Genomic DNA, 24,019 nt, shown 5'->3' on the forward strand with positions numbered 1-24,019 from the left:
TAAAGTATAAAAAGTTTCAATCATTTAAATTAGACTTCTACAGTGTCAAAAATGTAAACAAAAGAGAAAGGATTGCTTGGAGAGGAGATGTCAACAGCTGAAATAACTCAGACAGCAGAGGACGTACGGAACGAATAGAAGCGAGCCGCTGCCAGCAGCGGCCAAGCGCCCAGGCTCCGCCGAACGAAGCACCCCTTCGCGCGCCCGCTGAGGATTATTCAGTTCCAGGTTTGCTCTCTACTGCACTTTAAGGATGTTTTCCCGCTCTCTCATCAGTGCTTCTCTGTGGTACTGACACAATCTCTGAAGTTAAACTTATCGAAGCATCATTCTGAATTTATCCATGAAAACTGCAAGTCTCTCAACCTTGCTTCTGAACCAGCGTGGTCGTATCAGCGCGGCAAGCATCTCGTTAAGCAGCTAGCTTCTCAGCTTCACCTCCACCTCTAAATTCCCCCATTTTTTAATATTGCTGCCAGCATGTTAGAAGACCTACCAGGGCACAAGGAAAACACAGTATTAATTGCTGCTGCCAGTCAATTAGCATAAGCGGGGCTATTAAGACTTCCAAGGGAAACCATGGTGTGGATAAAGTCTTCGAAAATGCATTTCGCTAGAAAAATCAGTGGTCACGGTTACAAGATCCTGTCTTAACTAACACACTTGCGCAATTCACGTCAAAGCTGAGTACCGTGTCTGCTGGCATGATGTTGAACATCGCGGTTCCTATTTATACTGACAGCAAACAATTAATCATTGCCCTAGAAAACAAGCTTTGAGGCTTGCTTCGCACACGCCTGCGCTTCAAACAGAGAGGGGCTGCGAGGAAACCCCTGCAGCGTTGGCTCCTGGCAGCGGGCGGGCGGCCCGGGAGCCGCGCTCCCCGGCTGGGGGAAACCTGCCGAGGTCAAACCGAGTCAAACGGAGCTTTCCCAGCCCGGTTAACCAACACGCAGTCCCGAATGCATGGCTGTCTGCAATTAAATGATTTTTCCCACAAAGTTATACCAGCAAACTCCACCAGAAAAGTCTCTTTCCAGTATAATTTAAAATGGTCACAAAAATGGAAAGAACTATGCCAGCAGAAGACTTCTTTTTTTAATAACTGAACCACAGGAGGGCTTCTGCTAAGATAGGGACCTCGGTAAAGGTTATGTTTGTTTGGTTTGGGGTTTTTTGTTTGTTTGTTTTTACTTTTTTACATCCCTCATGACTTTAGCTGTATCTGCAGAAATTTATAGATGATTTATAAAGAACATTTTATAAACGGTTCTCTTCCTTATCTCAGCTTGCTGACAGATTGTACCCAATGACATTAACACAACAAAAGTAAAAGCACATCACTTAATTATGAACAAGGTCTACAGTTGTAGAAATCTTCTCTTTCCATACATTCATATATCAAAATGAAAACCAACTGGCAAGACAAAGAAATAGATATGCTTTATGATATGCATTAAAGACTAATTTGTAGCAGCTTCTTTGGCACACATGTCAAGAATATCAGTTTTCATTTCCTCTTCAGCATTTGTTTGAAAAACTTGGGGATGTGCTATGTCAAGATATTAAACCTTAGTAACAACTTAAAAGGATACAAAAGAGGGGAAAAAAATAAAAAAGACAACTTTTCAATAAACCCAAGCAACTTAATGTGTAATTTCACTTATAAAGATAAAATCCCCACTATAAAACAAACCCACGATGCCACAAATACAGCAAAAGCCTTTTTTCAAATCCCACTTAATTCAACAGTAAGCTCCCAATTCAGGTTAACGTGAAATTGTCCAAAGGCCAAGGAGGTGAAATGAGTGGGGTGCAGTCTCAGGGCTGGTAAATGCTGATAAAAAGATGAAAGATGGAATCATAAACAGATGTCAGCATTACTATTCTTTATATTGCTATACCAAAAATTTTGACCGAACTAACGACTGTGTGTAGCTGGGTGGATTTTTCACCTCCTGACAAATTGAAGAAATATGAATAAGTGAAAAGCAATCGTGTGTCATCATCGGCTTGCATAACTGAGAACTGTCTCTCAAGATCAAACGCAAAAGTGATACTTATATAGTTAACAGTAAAAAAAAATTGGCTATCCAAGATGCAGTTTTGAGAATTTCATTTCAACTTGTCACAGAGCAATAATACTTCACTCTAATGACCCAATAAATAGTTCTGAACAGCCTTCTAACATTGTCTGATAGTCAGACCAAGCAGAACAGAGACAAAACAAAAAGAGGCATCAGATTCGCAGAGATACTGAAAATCCACAGGTCCTAGTTCATTAGTATCCCTTAAAGTCAGTCTCAAAATGCTTTTTGAAACGACATAAACTTAGCAATTTTCTTTAACTTCTAATAAAATAGTCGATATAATTCTTATATGGCAGACGAACAACACAGAAGTTCATCATTAAAAGGGATCAATTTAAGAAGCAACCTCACAAGAGCCGTAACCTAGCTACAGTTAAATGACATCATTTTAAATGCATTTATAAGTTACTCATCATCACAAGACCCAAGAATCATTCCCCCCCCCCCATGTACTGTAAGACAAAATTGTTCCTTGGGAACTTCCAAGTCTTTCTTCTCTCGTTGGTATGTAGGGGAAAACAGATCCCAGGAGGAGTTTGGAGACAAAAGTCAGTAATTCCTATCTCAAAAAAAGCTTTTTATCCGTTTTGGTACTTGGGAGAAAACACAAATGTGTAGCAACAAGAGAATTCTAATCACTGGCAGCATCTTATCATCTACACCTTTCACGGGGCTCAGTATATAACAGTATGCTTCAAATTACAGGCTAACAGGAGCGGATAAGAGAGAGGCATTAGAGTGCTGCTAGTCACATTAATCATATATATATTGATTGAATACTGAATGCTTTTTCAGTTTCTCTGACAAATTGGAATGGCTTCGGTAACCCCTTGCTCAAATGTGTGTTCTGTCTCATTCTCTTTTACATCATTCATTAAATCTCCTGGGAGTACACAAAGGCTTTCTCTCCTGGCTGTCCTCACAGATTTCATTGCTTGCCAACTGTTCAGGTGCCCTCTCATCCTCCCATTAACACCTTGCTGATCTCGCAGCAAAAACCTGCAGTGAATTTAAAAATCCCTTTCTGCATGCCTGTAAAATAACCTCTCTGCTGTTTTACTGCGCACGAGGAGGGCTGTGCTTCACGGGGCTCACGCGTTACGTGCCCTGCAAGAGCAAAGTGACAGCAAACATCACAGGAGATACCATGCTCCCTCACTGACTTCCACCTTGGGTACACCTACCTAGTTCTGACATGCAGAAGCTACTGACACACACTGAGTCGACTTTTTTTACTTGTCTTTAAAGGTAAGACATTAACATTCTGACTGTGCATAAGAAAAGGTTGGCAAATGGTACTTTTCTAAAAATAGCTATGTGGAGTGCCTAAAAACCACCTTCTCGGTGTTCCATACCTGCTCTCGGTTGCATCTTGTTTGCCCAGCAGACAGAAACATAACTGCAAGTACTACAGAGTCACGTAGACAGACAAAAATCAAGGTGAGTTGCATTCACTGCCTGTATTCTACCACCTATAACAGTTTTGGATTAAAACTTAGATACTATGCTATATCCTTGTTTTCACATTTGGCAGAATAAGATTACAGTACAGCCTTCCCAAGATATACCGAATGAAACAACTTACGTCAAGCGTTTCAGGTATTTTTAGACTATGCAGTAAAATAACCACTGCAAGATTATCTTACAGTTCACATTCTGAGTCTATTTGTACTTTAAAAAGTTATATCTTAGTCAATGCTCCCATCACCGACTACGATGAAAATTTCATTGAACTCAAAAGAGCTATTTGGGAATCTGGGAGGGAAGCCACGTCTTACGGTCCTTCATATAGCATTACCCTGAGGAAGTTTCAGCAGCTATGCCAACACAGTTCAATTCTGAGATGCTGAACCAAGAGACTGTTTTCAGTTATCAACACTTCACAGATCACAGGATAACACCCTTAAGATGGCTGAGGGTAACTTCTTCAAATTCTGATAAAATCTTTCATGTCACACTACAACCTGATCCACTTTCTTAAAAAAAAAAAAAAACAACAAAACCAAAAACCATGCGTCTGATTAAATTTAAGCACATGAAATAGATTAATAAACAAATGGTTGGGAAACAAGGAACTGGGTGATACAGAATCAGAAGGCAACATTTCCCACAGAAATACTTCTACATATCTAACTGTTGAAAAAGTCAATGACAAATTGATTTCTCAGTTGTGCAGACACACTCTGCGACATAATGTACCTTATAAAAATATCACTCATTCAATACAAGAATTCAAGTGTCTGCAGAACTAGAATATAGGAAAAATAATTTAAGGGGAAAAAAAGAAACTGTAATTCCGTAGTGCATGGTAGAGTGAAGTTAGGCCATTACATTCTAAAATGTACATCTCTGAACAGTTCAATACAAAAATCTCTACATTTCCTTCCCTTTCTAATACCAGATTTTTAAGAACGTGCATACCACGCTCAGTTGATTAAAGCAAGAAAAAAACCCTTTCAAATTTGCCATTTTTTCTCCCATGTTTCACATTCAGTTAGACCGATGGTGATTGGTAGTAGCTTCCTCCACCTTAACCTCTGCAGCAGTGTGATCTTTTCACCTTCTCGCATCCTTCACAATAAATGTGCCTGCGTTTTTCCTTATGTTGGATTAGGCATGGTATCTAGATCAAATGCTGCTGTAGTCCGAGCCACGGGCAACAAGAGCTGCTGCCGCCTCCCACTCCACTGTGAAGAAGGTAATTGTTCCAAAGAAGCCCACTACCACCATGATCAGGAGTTGCCATTGCAGAAGGAAGTAGTTGCTGTAGAAATATGCAACTGCAGCACAGATGGACTGAGAGAAAAAACACAATGTAGAGAGATTATCAGCGGAGATATCCAGGCTAGTATTGCTATACAAGGATTATCAAACTGACACACACACAGTTTAATGTGCAGCTCTCAGTAGTGTAGAAGATACATCATCTGAAAACTTCGTTATACCTCAACATATGATATATTAATAGGATATACAACAGGTGTAGTTTTTAGTTGTTAAATGTGTTCACTGCAGAACGTGAACACAAAACTCAAAAGTGTTTTAGCATCACAAGTGCAGTTCTCTGGTATTTGGAAACAGTTTGTCTAGAAACACCACTGCCAAGGCTTTAAGACAAAATCCAGAAAACTATTTCCAGTTTTACAGCATCACAAACTCGTCTATATCAAAATAGCTACATGCTTTGACAAGCAGTGTTGCTTACTTGCAATCTATCCTTTTTAAACGTAAAACTTTTATTAGAGCTCATATAATCTTTATGTTCCATGTCCATCTTAAATTCTTACATATCCCTGAGAATGATACAAAAATGGAGCGGTGCACACAGAAAAAAAAAATATCTTTTTGAAGCAAGCAGCTGTTATCTTTTAAACTAGACACCCCCCGACCTCTGCTCCCAGCACCAGCTTGCTGTTGGTGTGACCATGCATGAACAGGTTCAATACTTTGCACCACCGTTTTTCTACCGACACCCCTGATCAACAGAGATCTTGACCTGGGAGGTTCAGTACCAAACAAGATTAATGCCTGTGACCGAAGTGATCTATCCAAAATACAGCAGTTGTATTGATATTGTATGAAGACTTTCCATTGAGTCTCCAGCTAGCACAGATTCATTTATTTTGGCATTCTGACCATTTAAGGACAGATGAACATTGCTTAATTCTTTTTTGTCTGCATACCCACCCGATAACTCCCAGTGATATGGTACAACATCCACAAACTCTTCAACTACTATTTACATAATTTGTTTCCTTTTAACTCACACCCCTCTGTCAAAGACTTCTCTGAGTAAATACATTCAGTAAATGATTATTTAAATAAAATCCAAGCCCGGTTAACTGTACTAGCCTTTTGACTTTAAACTACAATTCCCAACACTTCTAACATCCCTCAAAACTCGTAAGCAGCAATAGCATTTCGATTATATAATCACACCAACCTATACAATCAAGCTATTCCTACCTAAAAACTTTTTTCTCTCCTGTGAAAGACAAAAAACCCGGCTGAAATCATTTTTCTCAGCTCATTAAACAAACCCAGCCCAGTATTTCAATAGCATTCGAACAATCATAATTTCAAAAGGCTGAAACAAATACCTGAACAAACTTAAAGATGGCAAAGGCAGGAGCGCTGTCTTCCGAATAGAGGAATCCTAAAATACTGAGGAGCTGGGTGTTAAAGCAGCTGTCCCCCAGGCCCAACAGAAAGCTGCAGAGTATGGCCACCTCTTTGCTGAAGAAGAAAATGAATCAAATTTAAAAGCCATCCGTTCAAACAGGTTACACATCTACAAACTATTTTTGTCAGACTTATTTGGAAAGTGAGAATGGAAGAAAGTTATCAAACTTTAAATTTCACTGGAAAAGAACTGGGAACACTTGGCTTGGCAAAAAGAATCGTTTAATCAGATTTTAATTTCTTGAATGCTACAACTTCTGTTACTGTTTCCTGCAGTCAATTCTGCACTGAATTAGAACTGCTAGAAGAACTCATTTTGGTGCTTGGAGCCACAAAACCCACAAGGCAGTGATTAAAAGCTGAGACACACGTGTCGAGTTCTTAAAAGCTGCAGGAATATTAGAGAAATACCAATTCATTTTGCAGAAAAATACTCCAGTTAAATAAAGAATAGCCACTAGCACAGGCACAAGCGCTAATAATTGCAAGTTAGCAGCTACGTCTACACAAACTGACAACACTGTATTTTTACACAAATTGGCAAACATACACCCCAAAAGAAAGTTGCAATGATGAGATAAGAAAGCTCCCTATATTCCTCCCCTGACACTGAGGGGTATAAGAGACAGGCATAGCACGGCTCCAGTTAGATCAAGTGGACTTCGGAAACCAGTGCAACAGTGCAAGGCTGGTGCTCCCTGCTGCAGTAAAACCGAGTCCAACACTGTTTTATAATAAGCTGAATTCCTGACACCTAGTACAATACTCACTGGTCTCACTATTGTACTAGAAGTCAGGAACATCAGTTCCCAAGTGACAGAACTGCTACCAAATACCCTCATGCTTTTCCTTCTTATGCCATTTAAATTCCTAAATTGGGAGCACACTGGTAGAATATCTACCCTGAATAAAAACAGAATTCCTGAAAGCCTTTTCTACGAAGTTAGTCAACTACCCAGAAAAACTGCTTCAAGGAGTTTTCTGTTAGAGGAACAAGCTCTTTATACACATCTTGAGTCACACCAAGCAAAGGAAAAAGTTTACATACCTTGGAATCATATAAGCAACATCATCTGTTCCTTCCATAGGAGCAATAGGGGCATCATTTGGCATGTTGAAAAAAATTAAGTAAAAGGCTATGAAATGGACAACGATGCCTAGCATCACAACAGGGTTCCTGCCAAAGCGATTATTCTTGCTCAGTAAACCGAAGATTCCTCCACCTGTATGAGTCAAAAAGATTGGATAATTAAATCAGAACTGAAGACATAAAGAACAGAACCAAACTTAAAATACTGAAGAAAAAAAAAGGCGTAAGTCTTAGATGATAAACTTCCCCATATTGGATAACTGAAAGATTGACAGACACGAAAATAGTCCCAAGGAGTTTGCCAGATCTGCCAGCCGCATTTGCCAGGTGACATAACCTTTGGGTTGCTCGAGCTGTCTGGGAAAGGCGGGCAGGAGATGTAGCAGGTGACTGCCAAGGAAGACACTTAACCTTTCTGCAAGTATTTTCCCAGCAGCCACTGTTTCCTCCAGTAATGCAGCAGTACTACGTGAAAGTGGATGGCCTTGTGCTTAGCTCTTTTAATTGCTAAAACATGCATCTCTCTATGGATCCAAGTTGCTAGTGAACAAAGACAGTGTTTTGTTGGGTTTTTGTTGTTGTTTTTATAAATACTGCAGTACTTGAGCTTAAGCAAAAAAAAAGTTTACTTAATGAACATTACCTTTATTCAAATATCAGATCTCATTTAACATAAGCTAACTTTTTTAAAGAAAGAAATCTTTAGTGTAATACTTTTTAAATACATTTAAAATAGTTACAACACCACTTAAGAAATAATAAAAATGTAAACAGAATACTATTTAAAAACAGAATACCAAAATGCTGAAAATTCCCTAATAACATTGCAGCCTAGTGTTTCTCTCGTTCTAAGTCTTACGTTTCTTTGCACTAACCCAAGAATGCAAAGTCTCAGGATTCATAGTCATCAGTGTTTCACATCCTAGTCCGCATTCACTTTACATGGTGTAATGTGTAATTCACAGTGCAATAAGGAACCGCACTGACAACTTTATTTCTAATATTTCCTTTTTTGTTTACAGAGTCATTGCTGGAAGCTCGAAAGGCACTGTTCAGTTAAATACAAAAACAACATTTTGAGGAACTACATCTTAATCCTTTTTTGTCTATAAGGTAGTAAATTGAGACTCACCTAAAATTTCTCCAACACCAATAAAAATACCAGAGAGACCAATGAGGCTTTTCTCTTCACTGCCAAACCTATTCACAGCACCAATACATGTTCCATATACTCCAGAAAAGAACGTTAGTTCCAAACCTTTGAAGGAAACCAAAGAAAATTGATAGATGAATTATCATGAAAGTTATGAAAAAATTCTTTATGTCTAAAGGCTGTTTTTCCCTAAAGTCTCTTTCACATGTATTTAAATGAGGTATACATAATAGAAGCAAACAGGGAATTTTAAACTATGTAATTATGATATCTCCCATGCCAGTTTACAAAAGCTATATTAGAAAAGTCAGTGTCACTAATTAGCGTCACATGCACTTCGGTTCAGCTCTGCTTCTGTTGACACAATCCCTATATATCATTTATATTTCTACTTTCCAAGAACTTTGGAATTCCATCCCAATGAAAGGTGCCATGTGAAATAACACTTAAAGTAACTGAAGAAATAAAGCACAATTTCAGTGTAAGGTTCCCCCCCAAGTTATGGCATTCCTAAGAAAGTCCCTGCATCCCCAAATACCAATAAGGAGCTAAGATTCCTAAAACGGACTGCTGCTTTTCTATACGTACATAGGGAACTAAAACTGAGAAAGAACAACTGCTATTTGTTTAAAACGCTTCTTTCTTTCTAATGCCATTACTGTGAGGAAAGGTAACATAGCTGAGTCCAACTAGCATGACCATAAGCAACCAGTGTAAAAATATCAGTTTCTTAACAAAAAGTATATTTAAAAAAACCCACAAAGTGTTATGCTTAAACAAAGAAAAACAGTTCAAAATAAAACTGTTTCTAATTCACCTCCTTTGTCTTTTGCTATTGCAAAAATATGGTGCACCATATCCTGGTCTACCAGTAGCAGGCTACCTAACACGGTATATGAACGCATATACCCCTCAAAAAGGGATGAACTTTATAGTCTTAACAATCCAGCCACTGATTTTGGCAATAACAGCTTTTGTTGGCCTTATAGGATTTTATATTTTCCTACATAGAGCAGCAATATTGGCCAAGAGCCACCAGATGGCAGCAGCTATTTTTTCCATGCTGGACTGATTTTATTCTGCTACCTTTAAGACCAAATTGCAGATTAATCAGGCAGAACCTGACTGACTCCCTTCCCTTGTTATCTTGCTTCACATTGCCATTGCACTGAACATCTAAGAGGAATTCAAGGTAGTTAATTTGGGCTAACACAACACTGGCAATGCTACGAAGTAACTTGTAACTCGGATTAGTGGCGGGTGCAAGCTGACTTCATAGCTGCTATTGCTATTCCTCTACCAGAAGCTGACTGCAACTTCGGCAGATGTTATGGCGCTTTTTATTGTTTGTTCACATTAAGTCTTTCTTTTCACTTACAAGAGCTAACAACGATTTTTCATAATGGTGACTTGGAGCTGAGGTTCTGAAAATACATCTATTCTTCCTAAAACTTAGTTTGATCATGAACAGAACTACATCTGAAGCCAAATAAGGAGCAAGAAACCCCCCAAAATCCATTAAAGGATCCCAGCAACATTTTGAACATTTTAAGTATTTTTGTGGAAGAATCACTTTGGTATATGGCAAAAATAAATGTATTTTTATTTTACAACTCATACCTTGATCTAACAATGGCAGACCAGGTTTAACCAAAGTTGCTAAGAAGAAAGAGAGCTCTTGCCACAGCAAATACTAGTGACAGAAATAGTTGAAAATGGATAAACTTTTTCCCAATAGAACCAAGACTAAAATGAAGACTGTTAGTAATCTCCCACGCCTCAATGAAGGGGACACTGAAAGTGTATTTGACAAAAATAATTTTAATTAAAATGCAATGCAGCTGCATTAAACAATCTACAACCTATTGATAGTGTAATGCCAAATGACATAAAAACCAGCTATGTAAATTTTGCCTAACCCTCAATTTGGGTGACCCAGAACTGTACTGAACCAAGCATTACTACATCTGTCAGTATTTGCAGATTTAGGTGCACCCCTCCTCCCACACTAGAAACACTTTGCAGAACACAGAAATGCTGTGAGTAACTCGTTCAAAGTTAATTGAAATATTCAAGTAATGTTTGCAGAGATATGGAATTGCCATCCTGCTCTGGGGTTAAAATTCCAGACGATGCCCTGACCCTGCTACATAATTATACACTCTGCTTGCTTCATACCTGTGTAAGCTGTTGTAACACTGAGAAGCAGAATCTCTTTGGTGAAGCTCAGCTTTATAGATTTCTCTGTAAAGACACGATAATGAAAATTAATATAACTGATAACACTATTAAGACAATCTAGACTTTCTTTTGCTCTTTGCAAAAATAGGTTAAAATTATGCAAACTGTGACTTTATTACAGTAAGCAGAGTGCTAAGCAAACCAAGCCTGACTTGCTCTTTGAAAGCAATGCTGTTACCCAAAATCCTTTTTTCTAAGAAATGCAAGGGGGGAAATATTAAAGAGGGGATACACAGTTTACAATTAGCAGACAATTTTCTCCTCATTGTATTGTTGTACTCTCTCTCAGTTCATGGCAATTGTCTCCTAAAAGGATAAATAAATTCTCAGTAAAGATCTCCATGTTCTCAAAACAAACTAAACGGTCACAGGCAGACCACATCAAACTTCAATGGAAGCTGCAGATGCTCCAGTTCAAAAACTGTTGTTTTTAACTGGTATCATTTGGTGACAAAATAAAACAACATGTAACTACTTCTTTATCTTGTTATGGGAGTGAATTTTTGTTTTTAAACTTTCATGCACTAGCTTTCTCAAGTGGTGACCTGCTCTTTTTGAGCTTATCTAGACAAGGAAGCTGTTGTAAAGTAGCTTGGATCTGAAACTACATCAAGGAATTACCCCTCCAAATTTCTCCTGGGCTATAGTAGTACGTAATTGAAGTGAAGTCTGCTTCGCTTTCTGTGCCTGCAGTCAAGCTTTGTTTGTACGGTATCGCCACCTGAAAGGAGCGCTGCTGAAGCGCAGCCAGCCAGCTCACACCAATCACACATCAACGGTCATTTACCCACACGTTAGTCCAGCGCTTCCCAAGCTTTTCCAGTTGCAAGCCCCATTCTGGCTAGGCTCAAAATCGCAAATACTCACAGAGACAACTCAATTCCTTTCAGGCTCAAAACTCATCTCTCCTGTGTGCCTATGTGACCTGTCATCTCTGGTCTGAAAACCGCTGCCATCTGGCAGCCATTTTTCCAAGCAGGCCATCCCTGAAGGACTGTATTTGAAGTGGAATAACTGAAATGCATTCTTAAAACCTTATTTGCTCACAAATTTTTGTTCTAAGTGATTTGTACACAATCACATTATCAGCAGAATCATGGGGAGCTGGAAAGGCTACGTCAGTATTTTTTGAAGCAACTCATGCGAAACAGTACTTACTGAAGGCAGCCACTGCTCTCGTCATTTTGTTTTGTGCAGACCTGGGTAAATAAATGACTGAGTCAAAACAGAAAAAGAATGACCACGCTGTATCGCTATGCTGGAAGGCAGCTTAATTTTTCAAGTCTTCTGTATGTTTTCTAGCCTGGCGCTATATACTGGATTATGCTAATACATTATTAAAAATTTCTGAGAATCTAAACTAGTAGCCACAAAATTTATTTGCTTTCTGCACTAGTGAATGCTGTTCAAAAATTAACCTGCTTAACAGAGTCTTTCTTCTGAGCGTTTTTAGCTTTGAACGTTTTTTCACTGGCATACTTACTGATGTTTTTCTAACATTGTCATTGTTCTTTAAATGAAGCAAAAATATTTAAACTGATGCCTCAGGCAAAACTATACTAAATTTATCTGTGTACCTATGCATTTCTAAGGTATTTATCAGGGTGGCATATATACATTTTGAGAAGATATGAAAAACATGTTTCAGTACATGAAAGATAACCCATAAAAAGGGAGTAATTTCTGCTTATTCCAGCCTTTGAACTGGGCCAACGAGGGCAAGACAGACTATGAAAGGCAGACAGATATTTAATAATAATCAGTGGAGAAAAGAGGTAAAAGGTGTCTTTCCAAAGGCACTTACTTATCAATGGAAAAACTTAACGTGCAGTACTGCACTCCACCCTTGAAAATATGTCACATAAAGAACATTAATTGTCACTTGTTAAAGTACAGACACTTTCCTATTACATCTGAAAATTCTACAGGTTGTTCACAGCATTTGTGCTTCCAGTGTAGAGGGGAAGCGAATGCACGATGTTCCATTGAGGAGCGGGAGCACAGATGAGTGTACGTGACAACATGTTATGGTCATAAGCACTTACGAGCTGTCCCCCAGGATTTCATTAGCAGAATCTTCCTCCCCTGGAGCCTTTGTGTCCTCTTGTTTCCTAATCAGAAAGAACAGAACTGTGCCCACAAGACTGATAACAGTCAGAGCAATGAAGACAGTTCTGCGATCGCTCTCTGTGGAAAAACAAAGAAGAGTCATAACTAGATGTGCAAAAGCAATTCAAACCAATCCAATGACGTTCAAAGAACTAACACAGACATACTACGTAACAGTCTTTAAAATGCATACTAATTTTCTAACTTACCTTCCACATGGAGCAAAAGGTACCCAGCTGCTGGCAAATTCCTGTCTCAGTTTTATGATGCTAATAAAATACCAGCATATTAAAGAGTGTCACTCGCATTTTCTGCCATGCAAAGGCTATGACCAGGGAGGAGCCAATTAACAAAGGAAGTGCATGAATTATTAGCAGAAGAAAGTACATCTTTCAAGACTTATATAATTCAGAGTGGACACAGCAAAGCACCCCAAAACCCTTCAGATTTCTAAAAAAAGCTCTTTACCAACATCAGAAATATTAGCACTGTAACGTCATAAACTGGCAGGCTTGTAAACTACAAAGGCCTGAAAACCACTGAACCCTGACTGACACATCCTACAGCGTGCAGCTGGAGGAAGGTAATCGCTGCCCTATGCACGGGCTCTGCTGCACTAACCCACCCGTTTGGCACAGGGAAGGCTGTAAGGCAGAAGTCATTCCCATTTACAAATATTAAGCAGAAAAAAAAAGCCAAGAAACATCTAATAGTTGTGATTGAACTAGCGTATGATTCTGAAGATATGGCCTACATTTGTATTTACTTCCCTTTTAGCTTAAAGGTAAACATAAAACTGTTTTACATCAGTTAAAAATAACATGTATGATTACAGATCAAAAAGAGAATACGTGCTTCACCTTGAAATGCCTGTAAAATTTTCATTTAGGTTGTAAAAGGAAGGAGGAATTGGTTTTTAAACACTCTCAGATCTTCTGATACCAGCATTTTTTAACAAAGAGGAGTCTCAAGACATTTAAAGATGGGAGGAAACGTAACAGCAGACCTCCCTCACGGTTAGTTGCTCTGTTCTGTGGTTAGAAAGAGCAATGAAATTTAGAATGCACAGAATTCCAGAACCACCAGACCCAAAGGGTCTCCAATACTTTCAGCAACATTTAAGCCTTTGTGTTAAAGATGAGGGAATGTGGGAGCTGACCTTTAAAAATTAACCTGTGCTGTGCTACCAAGCCCACGTCTGTGAGGAACCTGAAAGGACAGATCTAACGGAGACATGAAGTGGACTATCCATCTCAACAGGGCAGTATTTCTGAAGCCTGACAATTATCATTTAAAAAGCAACATCTTATTCCTGATTGACTACAACAGAAGTATCCTCATCTTTTAAACGCTAAAAGAATTGACCATTCTAGTAGATATTTCAGTTTAACACTACAATAAAGAAAACTCTCACAGTTCTTATAGAACAGGACAATCAACCCTATTTATTTACAAAATGTTGGTTTTCCAGCAATACTCAGGTTTTATAATTAGTCTTACATTTTGCTCTATTTTCACCATTGCCATTTTCTCAGCGGACACCCCCCCACCTTGCCTTGCTTACTGAAGTGGAAATCTCTGCTTTAAAACCAATGAGTCTCAACCACTATCCAGCTTCTTAAGAATATTATTAGGTTCACTGTTCTCTCCCCTGCTCTTTACCAGTCTAGCACTATGTCAAATGAAAAAAACTACAGTATTAATTACATCCCATTAGGAAGTTAGTCTTCATAAACTATGCCAAGAAAGGAAGACTGAGCTTCACACACTCCTCCAGCAACGCTGCCAGTTTAAGCAGCAGCCGCCCGCTCTCAGCCCAGCTGCACATCTCGACCTCTGTCCTGCCACTGCTTTGTGCCAGCACAATGATTAGTGCAGCCATGAATCGTTTTCCTTTCTTTTCCTTCATTTCATAGGTTAATCAGTCTCCAATCTGATTTAGAAGGACGGTCTACTCCAGGAACTTACTTTGGAACAGGATAGCATGTATATTAAACATATAGCCGTTCCAGAATAGCTTTCCCCCCAAATATGTGTATTTTGGCACCAGGAAAATCCCAGAGTAGCTATTATGGAAAACCTTATTCTAATTTAGCATTCCGAAGAATTTCATGCATAATATCCTAAAAGAAGGTACTCACTGCATGCAGGAAAACAACATACGTAATTCAAGGGCCGTGAGTACCATGGAACACTGAATCAAAAACATACTCCAAAAATAGAGTCTATCTAACAATAAATTGGAAAAATTGTCTGCTATTGTGTAAGTTTCTTGGCACTTTCCAGTTCATTATTTCATCTGTTTATTCACACTACCATATTTTGAAGGATGGCCTCCCACATAAACAAGCAATACCCACCTGATATGTGAGTTTTTCCTTGCCAAGCAAAGTATATATAGAGGTTTCCAAAAAACAAGCTGCAAACAAAAAGGACAACAAAGGTGAACAGCACTTTTTGTGGCAAGATTAAGCTTGTAGCATCACAGTAATATTATTCTATGCAAAAAATAGTACTGTGCAATTGTGAAAGAAATAAAGACACTAGCCACTCTCCATGCAAACCGCTTACTCTATACAGAACTTCAAACACAGTAGCAGATTCTTCCCCATAATGCTGGCTATTCGTTTTCAGCAATCAAGACACAAGGTGACAGCAAAAATGAGGAAATCTGCGTCTAAGTTGCCTCTCTCTCTAATTTTGGAAGGGTATAGGTTAGAAAGCTGACATATTTATGGAGCTGATTTTGTAATACCTCCTTAGGAGACTCCTGTGTCTTGTCTGAAGTATTGCCCCAGCAATGCTAAATTGGTTGTTAACAGCTCAAGGGAAACGCTGTGTTCCTACCTACAGTTTCCTGAAATACTGTAATTCTGAATGAATAGTGATTCAAAACAGCCTTAGAGTAAAGTTTCCTCATATAAAGCCATACATTTTACTCACTGTAATACACACAATTAGTTGGGTTTGCAGAAATTGCTACTCTGGTAACATAGTGATATGTTAATTCTGGAACCTGAAACTTAAAGAACACAAGCAGCATGCCACTGGTTCAGACCGATGTTGTACTAATCCAGTGTTCTGGCCCCACAACAGCATCAGCAATGCCACCTAGTGCAGGCTCACCAGCCTAAGCACTTCCTGCGACTCACTCCCCTCATTATCTCCCAATATCCAGAACTGCTGTATTAGGGGTGGCAAAAGGTTTCAGGAACCATTTGTGGACCTGTTGCCAATTAACTTGTTTGATCCCTTTTTGATCTTGCTGACACCATCCAACCCTATACCCTTCTGCGGCAGCAAGCCCCAAAAGTCTAATCGCCCACTGTGTAAAGAAGCACTTATCTGTTTCAAACCAATCCTCTTTAGTTTCACCAAGTGACCTGAGTTCTAGTATAGCAGCATTTGGTGAGCAACAGTTCTACATGCAGCTCACCTGCTGCCTTCGTGTTTTAGTAACCCATCAGTATAATCCTCCTCAGACGCATTTTCTCTAAAGGAAAGAGTCCCAGCCATTTTAGTCTCTCTTCAAGTCAGCAGCTCTATCTTCTTGCACATTTTTGTTATTTTTCCCTGTACCCTAATTATACTACACTCTCCTGAGAGGCATAAACCATATCTGCACAAAATACTCAATGGCAGCAACACAGCATCCACTACCTCATTCTCACTACCCTTCTTGATGCCGAGCCTTTTGTTGACTTTTTTGGTCGATGCAGCACTTGAAGCTTAATATCAGAGAACTATCAACAAGAAGATCTCCCTTCTGACCGCCAGGTCCAGCTTTAGTATCTTCACTTCAACTTGTCAACGAGCAGCAAGGTCCAGCTGCTCCCTCGGGGAAGGAGGGCTAAGAGTCCAGGGGGATAACACCTCCAGCAGAGAAGGTGCCTCGTCAGCTAGAGCCCAGCCCTGCGGTACTCGAGCAAAGCAAGCAGGGCAGACCCAAAGATCGTAGACAGGCTCAGCCAAGAGCCCAGACCATCACACAAGCCTGTGGCGACAGGGCAGGTCTGAGGTCAAGGCTGGAGCCAGGCCCAGCGATTGCCACGCAGGCCCACAGCGACAAGGCAGAACAAGGCCAAGGTGGGCAGTCAGCCTGCGGACTGGGACCCAGGCCACCAGGATCCAGAGCTGACTGTGGCATATCTGTGGCTGAGCTAGAGACCAGTGCTCCTCCAGTAGAGCTCCAGAGGAACTGGAGGCCCAGGGCTGAGTTTAAACGGGACTCCTGGGCCCATGGGCTGATGGGAAGGGCGTGGCAGAGGTCCCAGGTGAGGCTGTTCAGGACCATTAGGGCTTATTAGTGCACTTGGGATCCTGACCCAAATTAGCACAGCCCTCCACAATCAACAAGATCTCTGTTACATATTTCAAATGCTCCCCTAACAGAAACGTATCTTTTTTAGATAAAGCCAAGAGCAGAGGCTTGCAACATGTAACTTTCATTCATTGTTCTATAACGCACCATCCCTCCCACTTCACTGACTGCAAGGTACCAGTGGAGTGTTTTTAGACACGGTCTCCCACTTATCAGAAAAATATAAAAAGTAGAATGTGTACACAACCAAAAAAAGATTAACAAATAAAGCTTACCTGGACTGTAAGAGTGCCCAAAATACTCCACTGTTCCTTCCAATGGTGTTTTCATCAGAATTTACAGTCAAGCAATTTCCCTGTGCCGTCCAGAGTACTGAAATATACAGAAAAAATTGCTCAGGAAATAAAAACATTTTAGAGGTATATTCAAACGTAGCAAAGAATAGTAAGCAGGGTAAGAACAATGCTTACCAGCAGCTGCAATCCCAATAAAAACAGAAGCAGTGTAGAAAGCCCATGTAGCAGGTTGGATAAAAACTGCAATGTACAGGCTAGAACAGAAGAGATCGGTTTACTGAATATAGACTTAAAGTGGACAATGCGCTTTAACAATCAGGTATCTCAGTTTCTTCTAAATCAGCTACTCTCTCTTAAGTAACGTTGGAAAATAGTTCAGGTCATATGTAAAAAAGGTAATCTTTTTACTCCACTAAGCACGTAGATTTTTTTTTTAATATAGTCATTAATCTGAGACCACAGCCTGAACTCCACAGTCAGCAAAGTCTGGAAATACTGCGGAAAAAAAAACCACTCTGTTTCCAGTAGGCTGAAGTACTCTGCAGTCACACACCTACTGATACAGACCATTGCCTTCCTCAGCCAGTACAATTTCATGTACGGCATGGTAGCCTTAGGTGTGACAAAATGAAAGAAAGATTTCAAAGGAAGCAGACAAAAATTCAAAATTAATACTTACCTATAAAATATGCCACTAACAACCATGGAGAGCTGAGGTCCTACTATCGCTACCACTGAAGGTGAGATAAGATTCGATGCAGAGAATACTCCATAGATAATGGACATGCTACATAAAGAAACACGAAAGATGATTAAGTACTTAAAAATAAATACAGGCTATAAGCGCAACTGATTTAAGAATGTTCAGTCCATTCCAAAGTATCAAGTTAAGTACATACATAACTTAAGTAACTACGTAACTTTCACGGTCAAACATTTCCTTCCTTCTGTTACCTTCGCCCCTGGCGCTCTACATGGGAACACAGGAGCGTACAGAGTTTCTTGGACTGCTGAAGAGCGTCCCAAACTACTGCAGGCAAGCACGTCTTGTAATTTACAACACGCATTTGTCAAACTGTGCCTTAACAATAGTTATTGTATTTTGTGCCCGGTACTTCTAAAGGAGAATGTTCCAGAGCCTCATTCGTCTGTCAGGGAGGTTTTCATTTTCTGCCAAATACACCACCGAAATTTTATAGATCTATTTTGTGCCAGTTGTATTTTTAGTTTAAATTAAGACAGTAAACCCTTCAAAGCAGCAACCGGGTTTTCCTATATGACAGCTTAATTTGGCGTACAAAAGGTCCCTGATCGTGCTTGGCGAGTTTGGCTATGCCAGTGCAATGAACAAACAGAACGGCTTTTCGTGGCTTTGCTCCTCGTCGTTCTGACTGCTCCCTTCCCATGTATGATGCAGTATTTCCTGGAAGTTGATCCACACCACCTGTGCTATGCAAACGCACAGAGGCGTACAAGGGCAAACAACCAGGGCCTTAGTTAGCAGTTTTATTTATTTTAAGACTTCCACATTCTTCACCTCCTAAGATAAAATGCTGACAACGTGATGACCGTAGGGTGTTTTTTCTCCCTACAACGAAAACGTGCAAAACAGATATGTAGTTCAACCAGAAATGAGTAGAACTAGAGTGAATGAGAAGTCTATGCTTTAAATTGCTTTAAGTATATTATTAAATTGTGAAGTCAGAACACTACAATCTCTTGAGAGTATATCTCTACCAGATGAAATTATACCTAGCTTCGCACCGCAAGGAGCAAAGTCATAAGCAGATCTGTGTAAATTACCTTGTGTAGCCACTGCCGTGAAAATCCGTGTTGTTTAGATTTGTGATAACAGTTTGCTGTGAGGAGAAAATCATATGTTGTAATATGTCAGAACGTATCTTGTAGTTTGAGAACATTTGCATCAGTTTGAAGTCAGTATTAAACGTTAGAATTAATAATTAATTAATCATTAATAGACTCTACGAAGCACTTAAAATAATTTAAAATGTTAATTACAACTCACAACACCTCCACAATGAAGGTGAAGGAGATATTTGTCAGGGAAACATCTATGTTTGAAGCAGTAATTAGTACTTTAGGATGATATCATGATTTCATCAGAGAACTTAAAATACTTCACAAAACTTCTGTTTCACAAAACACCTCTCTTAGGCAGATACGTATGACTACCTTAATTTAAAAAGTGGGGAAAAAAGGAGATGTTTCACAATACTCTTAATTTGACCTAACTATGAGCTTCTGATAAGAGTTTCCGTTCTTTTTGGTTTCCTGTTATTTCCCTGTTGCTTTTTTTCCCCCTTGAATCAGCTTTAGTGATCATGAGACCATGTAATTAGTTGATTGGCGGGCAGATCTGATTGAAAGTCACTTGTAATGACTTTAATGACAGTAAATTACATGATTGCGTGATCACTAGGTCCAATTCAGTGAGGTGCTGTGAATTCATTACAGAACTTCTAAGACCACTGGGCTGTACTTAGGTACCCATGTCACGCTGCCAGTATGACTTTTACAAAAACTATCCTAAGTAGTTATTTCTATAATGCAGCGAAGGACACTTATATGTCTGAACCCAAAAACGATTCTTCTTGTGTGCAACAAAAGAGAAGCTGTAAGAGCTGCAGGCTCACGAGGTATGTTGAAATCTAACTGTCCTTCGGTCATATAACTATTACTGAAAGCAATGCCAACAACTCAGTAAGTTAGAGGATCTGGGCTAAGTACGTCAGTAGCAGGATTCTAAAAATTTAAGTAGTAAAAGTACAATTTGCTTCTAACAGTAAATTTGGGTTATGCTATGCCCAATTTTGCTTCAGCACGCAGAGATACACAATACTAAAGCAGTAAATTACTTATTCAGATGGAAGGTGACTTGGCAGTTCTAGCAATTGTGGAAGTCTGACTACTTGTCAGATGTTATCCTCATACTCCTCCTCAATGTCTAGTTCGTTAGAAAAGAAAAAAATGCTAGATTAGGGAAAACACTCTAAGAAAAACTAGGGGCATGGTTAATAATAACAACCTAGGCAAATATTTTGAAAAGGACTATATAGAATAATCAGAAATATGGAAGGTCCAATGTAATTCAATTGTTAAATATTGCAAGTGTCAAAAGAGACAAGATTTTAAAGTTCAAACATTTGATACGATTCATTGCTTAGAAAGTAGAAAATTAATCAGGCACATTTACATATGTAGCTATGCTATCTTAAAGAAATAAACTGCTTAATTATCCAGTTAACCAACTTAATCTAGTTAACACTAAACAAAAAGAAAGGAGACAAAATGTCAAGGTGTCCTGCACGTTAAAAAATTCCAAGTACAGCAACTCTTACATTAGAGTACACGAAAGAGAAGAAAGGATGAATAACTGTGATAGAAATGTGGCACATTTTGCAATTCACACCTACCGCAATATTTCCACATGTTTGGAAAGCAGTGAATATAAACATAAATGAGACTCCCAAAATAATTATGTTGAAAAGTTTTTTTGATTCAGGAGACATTTTGTGTTTTCTTGCCAAGTCCTCAGCTTCAGTCTGGAAAAACTCTGTTTTCTTTTAAAAGTTTCCTCTTAACTTCTGTTAAAAACAAACAAGCAAAAAGAATAAAACAAAAAAGAAAGCTTCAAAAATGACAATTACTTAGAGCTACTTATTACCTGCTAGGACATAACCATCAACTAATCAAGAAATCTGGTGAGTCTCTTAAATAATGTACAGCAAAATCAGCAGCTGGAAAAAAAAAACAAAGACAAAGGTCTGGTACAAAAGGTAAAGATCAAGATTCTCTCTACCTTTTCCCATGAAGTTAACAGAGCAGGCTGCAGTACGTTACTTCTTCATGACATCTCCTTCCCCCAACCGAAGCAGTTTTCCAGATACCGAGGTAGTTAATCAGCTCAGTTTCTTGCCATTGTTCTAAACCAGAAGTCTGGTCCCAAGCCTTTAAATCACCTGACGAAGGAAAGATGAGACATTGGTACACACCAGTCATTTCCATGCATGTTGGACAGGAAATAAGGAGGTTTCACAACCTACATCAGCTGACCCAGCCTGAGAGCCCTCGTGCACCATGGGAAATGCAGTTTTATGAAAGTACACTTCTACTTGACAGGGTGGAAACCTCCTGATCCTTAAAATAAAAATATTTGTAGTAGTTTTTAAGAATTATCATCTCCATCCACTAAATAACACCCAGCAAGATAAAAAAAGTCTTAGAATGTTGCCTAAGAAAACTAACTAGCCTAATTCAAACACACACACAGTCATTCCAAAGGGAAAATTATTCCCACCTGGGAGAAATGAAGCACCCCAGTGCCACCAACACACACGCTCTGCACAGCGCTTCTGCCTTTCACTGTCTCAGCAACTCCGGAAAGTCTTCATAATCTTTCACTGCTTTGTCTCAAGGAATAACATTCAGTTTTACTAATTATATACCCGTAGTATTTTACTTCACAGTATTTCTAAATAATAAACTTAAGATCACTTGGTCTTCAAGTTTTGAAGATCTGTTAAATCACCAACAAAACAGAAAGAGGGTCACACCTCTTGTATTGCCTGAACGGCTGCTTTTTGCTGTTACTGCCCTGTGCCCACCCTGCCGGGGCTCCCAGTCAGGACTGAGCACTCAGCTAAATCAGCTCCACTGCACTGATGGCCAAAGAGGAAGAAAGAAGAAGAAGGAAACACAGAATTGAAGTGAATCATCAAATTTTACCTCTGCTATCTATAGTAAAGGACTTAAAATCCACATCCCAGCTATTGTCACATATTTAACTCTTTTTTAACTCCTGAGCTGTATTTTCTAAAAATGTAGATTTCTTTATTTATTTACTACTTGTGGAAGAAATCAGTATCATTATTCAGAGGCTACTTTACAAATATCCAATTAGAATGTCAAGGTGGGCTTTTTTAACCCAAGCAAAGTTCTCTTCTTCCTTTTCTATATTATGAATTTATAGCAGCAGATTTTTAAGATCCTCTAGGCGCCGTGTCCCGCTCACACCTTCTTCCCCTTGTGCCAGCATAAGCGTTCATCTGGCTGCACAGCAAACCGGGCTGCTGTGCTGGGCCAGTTCTGGCAGCAGCTTGTATTGATCTGAAGTGACTGTGAAACCAGTGAACGAGGGACACAGGAAACTCCCGCTGTCATTTTAGGGAAATCACTGTAAAGATAACCTTCAAATTTCTCCTTAGAGAAAGGGTTTCAGCAGATGAATCAGAAAAGTTTTAATCAAAATCCTCTGGGAAAAAATAATGAACACTATACCATGAAGCAATACAAAATGTGCAGTACTAGTTTATTTGATTTCTTAAGTCTTTTGCAACAGGAAACAAACTGTCGCTTCTAGGTTTGTATTGATGTCATTGCTTATTTTTATACTTCTTCAGTGGAAAAAAATATTAAACATGACAGTAAGAATAAGGATTTAAATTCTAACACTGAATTTGCTTTCTCATATCGATACTGTCATTGCATTAAACAAATCAGTAGAGAACCGTCTCTTCTTTGTTTCCATTCTTCTTTTCAACATAGTATTACAAAACAGACGGGTAGAAACATTTATCATTGTTGCAAAATGAGAACTAAGTATTACAGTTCATACTCGGAGTTCAGGAGTTTTGTTCAGTGTCTGAAATGACAGAGCAACAACTCTTTGGGATGGAGGAGCGGCTTTCACCGAATTCCCTAGACAAAACTCAGGGAATGTTTGCCAGCCTCACACAAGGGCCGTGCTGATCCTCACCCTTGCTCCGATGCCACCACGCGTGTGCCGCAGCCTGAACCGGCGGAGCGCGCTGTGTGGAAAGGAGGACGCCTGGCGCTTCCCAGCTCGGCCCACGGCTCCCTCGCAGGCACCGCTGCAGCCGGCGGAGCCCGCCTTGCCGAGGGAGAGAGGGCGGGCTGCCCCAGAGGCACCAACGCTGCCCCGGCAGCGCTCCGCAGCGCGCATCCATCGCTGCGCGGGCCGAGGCGGCTTCACCCGCCACCGCCGCCGGCCGGAGGGGAGGGGAGAGCAGCCCGCGAAGGGCCCGCGCCAGGCCCCTCATGACACCCGGCTGCGGCGGGAGCAGGGAGGGCACAGAGCGCCCACGGCAGCGGCCCGAGCAGAGAGCCCCCGCCCGCCGCCCCTCACAGCGCTCTCCCCTCCGCGTCCGCCATCTTAAACCGCCACCTCCCCGCCCGCGCGAGAGGCGCTCCGCTTCGTTAGCGCTTTTTTTTTCACGCGGCGGGGGTTTCCCGCCCCTCCTCCCCCTCGCAAAGCCAGGCCTCGCCTTATTTCCGTTTTTTTACCGTTTTCGGCACACATTGTTCAAAATTTCCCCGCCTCCGCCGAGTCCTTCCGGGTCACGGCGGAGCCGCCGTAACGGTCACTTTCAACGGCAGGCGAGTTATTAATTTAGGAGGCGCTTTTCCGTGCGCCCCCCGAGGCCGCCTCCGGGATCCGCGGCCGGGAAGGAGAAAAAAACACAGACAAAAAAGATGAGGCGGCGCTGGGGGAGGCCG

At 40.1% G+C, this 24,019-nt stretch overlaps 1 protein-coding gene across 3 annotated transcripts; it reads right to left on the bottom strand.

Annotated features, from left to right (window-relative positions):
- MFSD11 (major facilitator superfamily domain containing 11) lies at positions 1-23,969 on the bottom strand. Of its 3 annotated transcripts, XR_014229727.1 has the most exons (16): positions 23,259-23,969; positions 21,303-21,462; positions 20,917-21,087; positions 19,286-19,341; positions 18,162-18,269; positions 17,657-17,736; positions 17,462-17,558; positions 15,226-15,284; positions 12,802-12,943; positions 11,915-11,955; positions 10,694-10,759; positions 8,495-8,620; positions 7,321-7,495; positions 6,191-6,326; positions 4,512-4,886; positions 1-492 (listed from the first exon to the last, which is right to left on the bottom strand). XR_014229727.1 is itself a non-coding variant. In XM_082326778.1 (15 exons), the coding sequence occupies exons 3-15, from the start codon at positions 21,010-21,012 to the stop codon at positions 4,719-4,721; spliced, it is 1,350 nt and encodes a 449-aa protein (XP_082182904.1). In that variant the 5' UTR covers positions 21,013-21,087; positions 21,303-21,462; positions 23,807-23,969; the 3' UTR covers positions 2,578-4,718. The 3 variants fall into 3 exon arrangements, 2 of the variants coding, with proteins under 2 accessions (XP_082182904.1, XP_082182903.1); XM_082326778.1 differs by lacking the exon at positions 1-492 and having other exon boundaries at positions 2,578-4,886; positions 23,807-23,969; XM_082326777.1 differs by lacking the exon at positions 1-492 and having other exon boundaries at positions 2,578-4,886.
- Between the last annotated feature and the right edge of the window lie 50 nt (positions 23,970-24,019).

This window comes from Platalea leucorodia (assembly GCF_965183815.1).
Source record: "Platalea leucorodia genome assembly, chromosome: 14".
Taxonomy (NCBI): Eukaryota; Metazoa; Chordata; class Aves; order Pelecaniformes; family Threskiornithidae; genus Platalea; species Platalea leucorodia.

Bases quoted from the DNA above. Each gene is read 5' to 3' on its own strand.
- MFSD11 (XM_082326778.1), bottom strand. From the start codon at position 21,012: ATGTCTCCTGAATCAAAAAAACTTTTCAACATAATTATTTTGGGAGTC. The intron at 18,270-19,285 runs GTAATTTACACA...TTCTTTATGTAG, and splicing joins CACGGCAGTGGCTACACAAG to CATGTCCATTATCTATGGAG. The intron at 6,327-7,320 runs GTATGTAAACTT...TTTCTTCTTCAG, and splicing joins GTTGCTTATATGATTCCAAG to CAAAGAGGTGGCCATACTCT.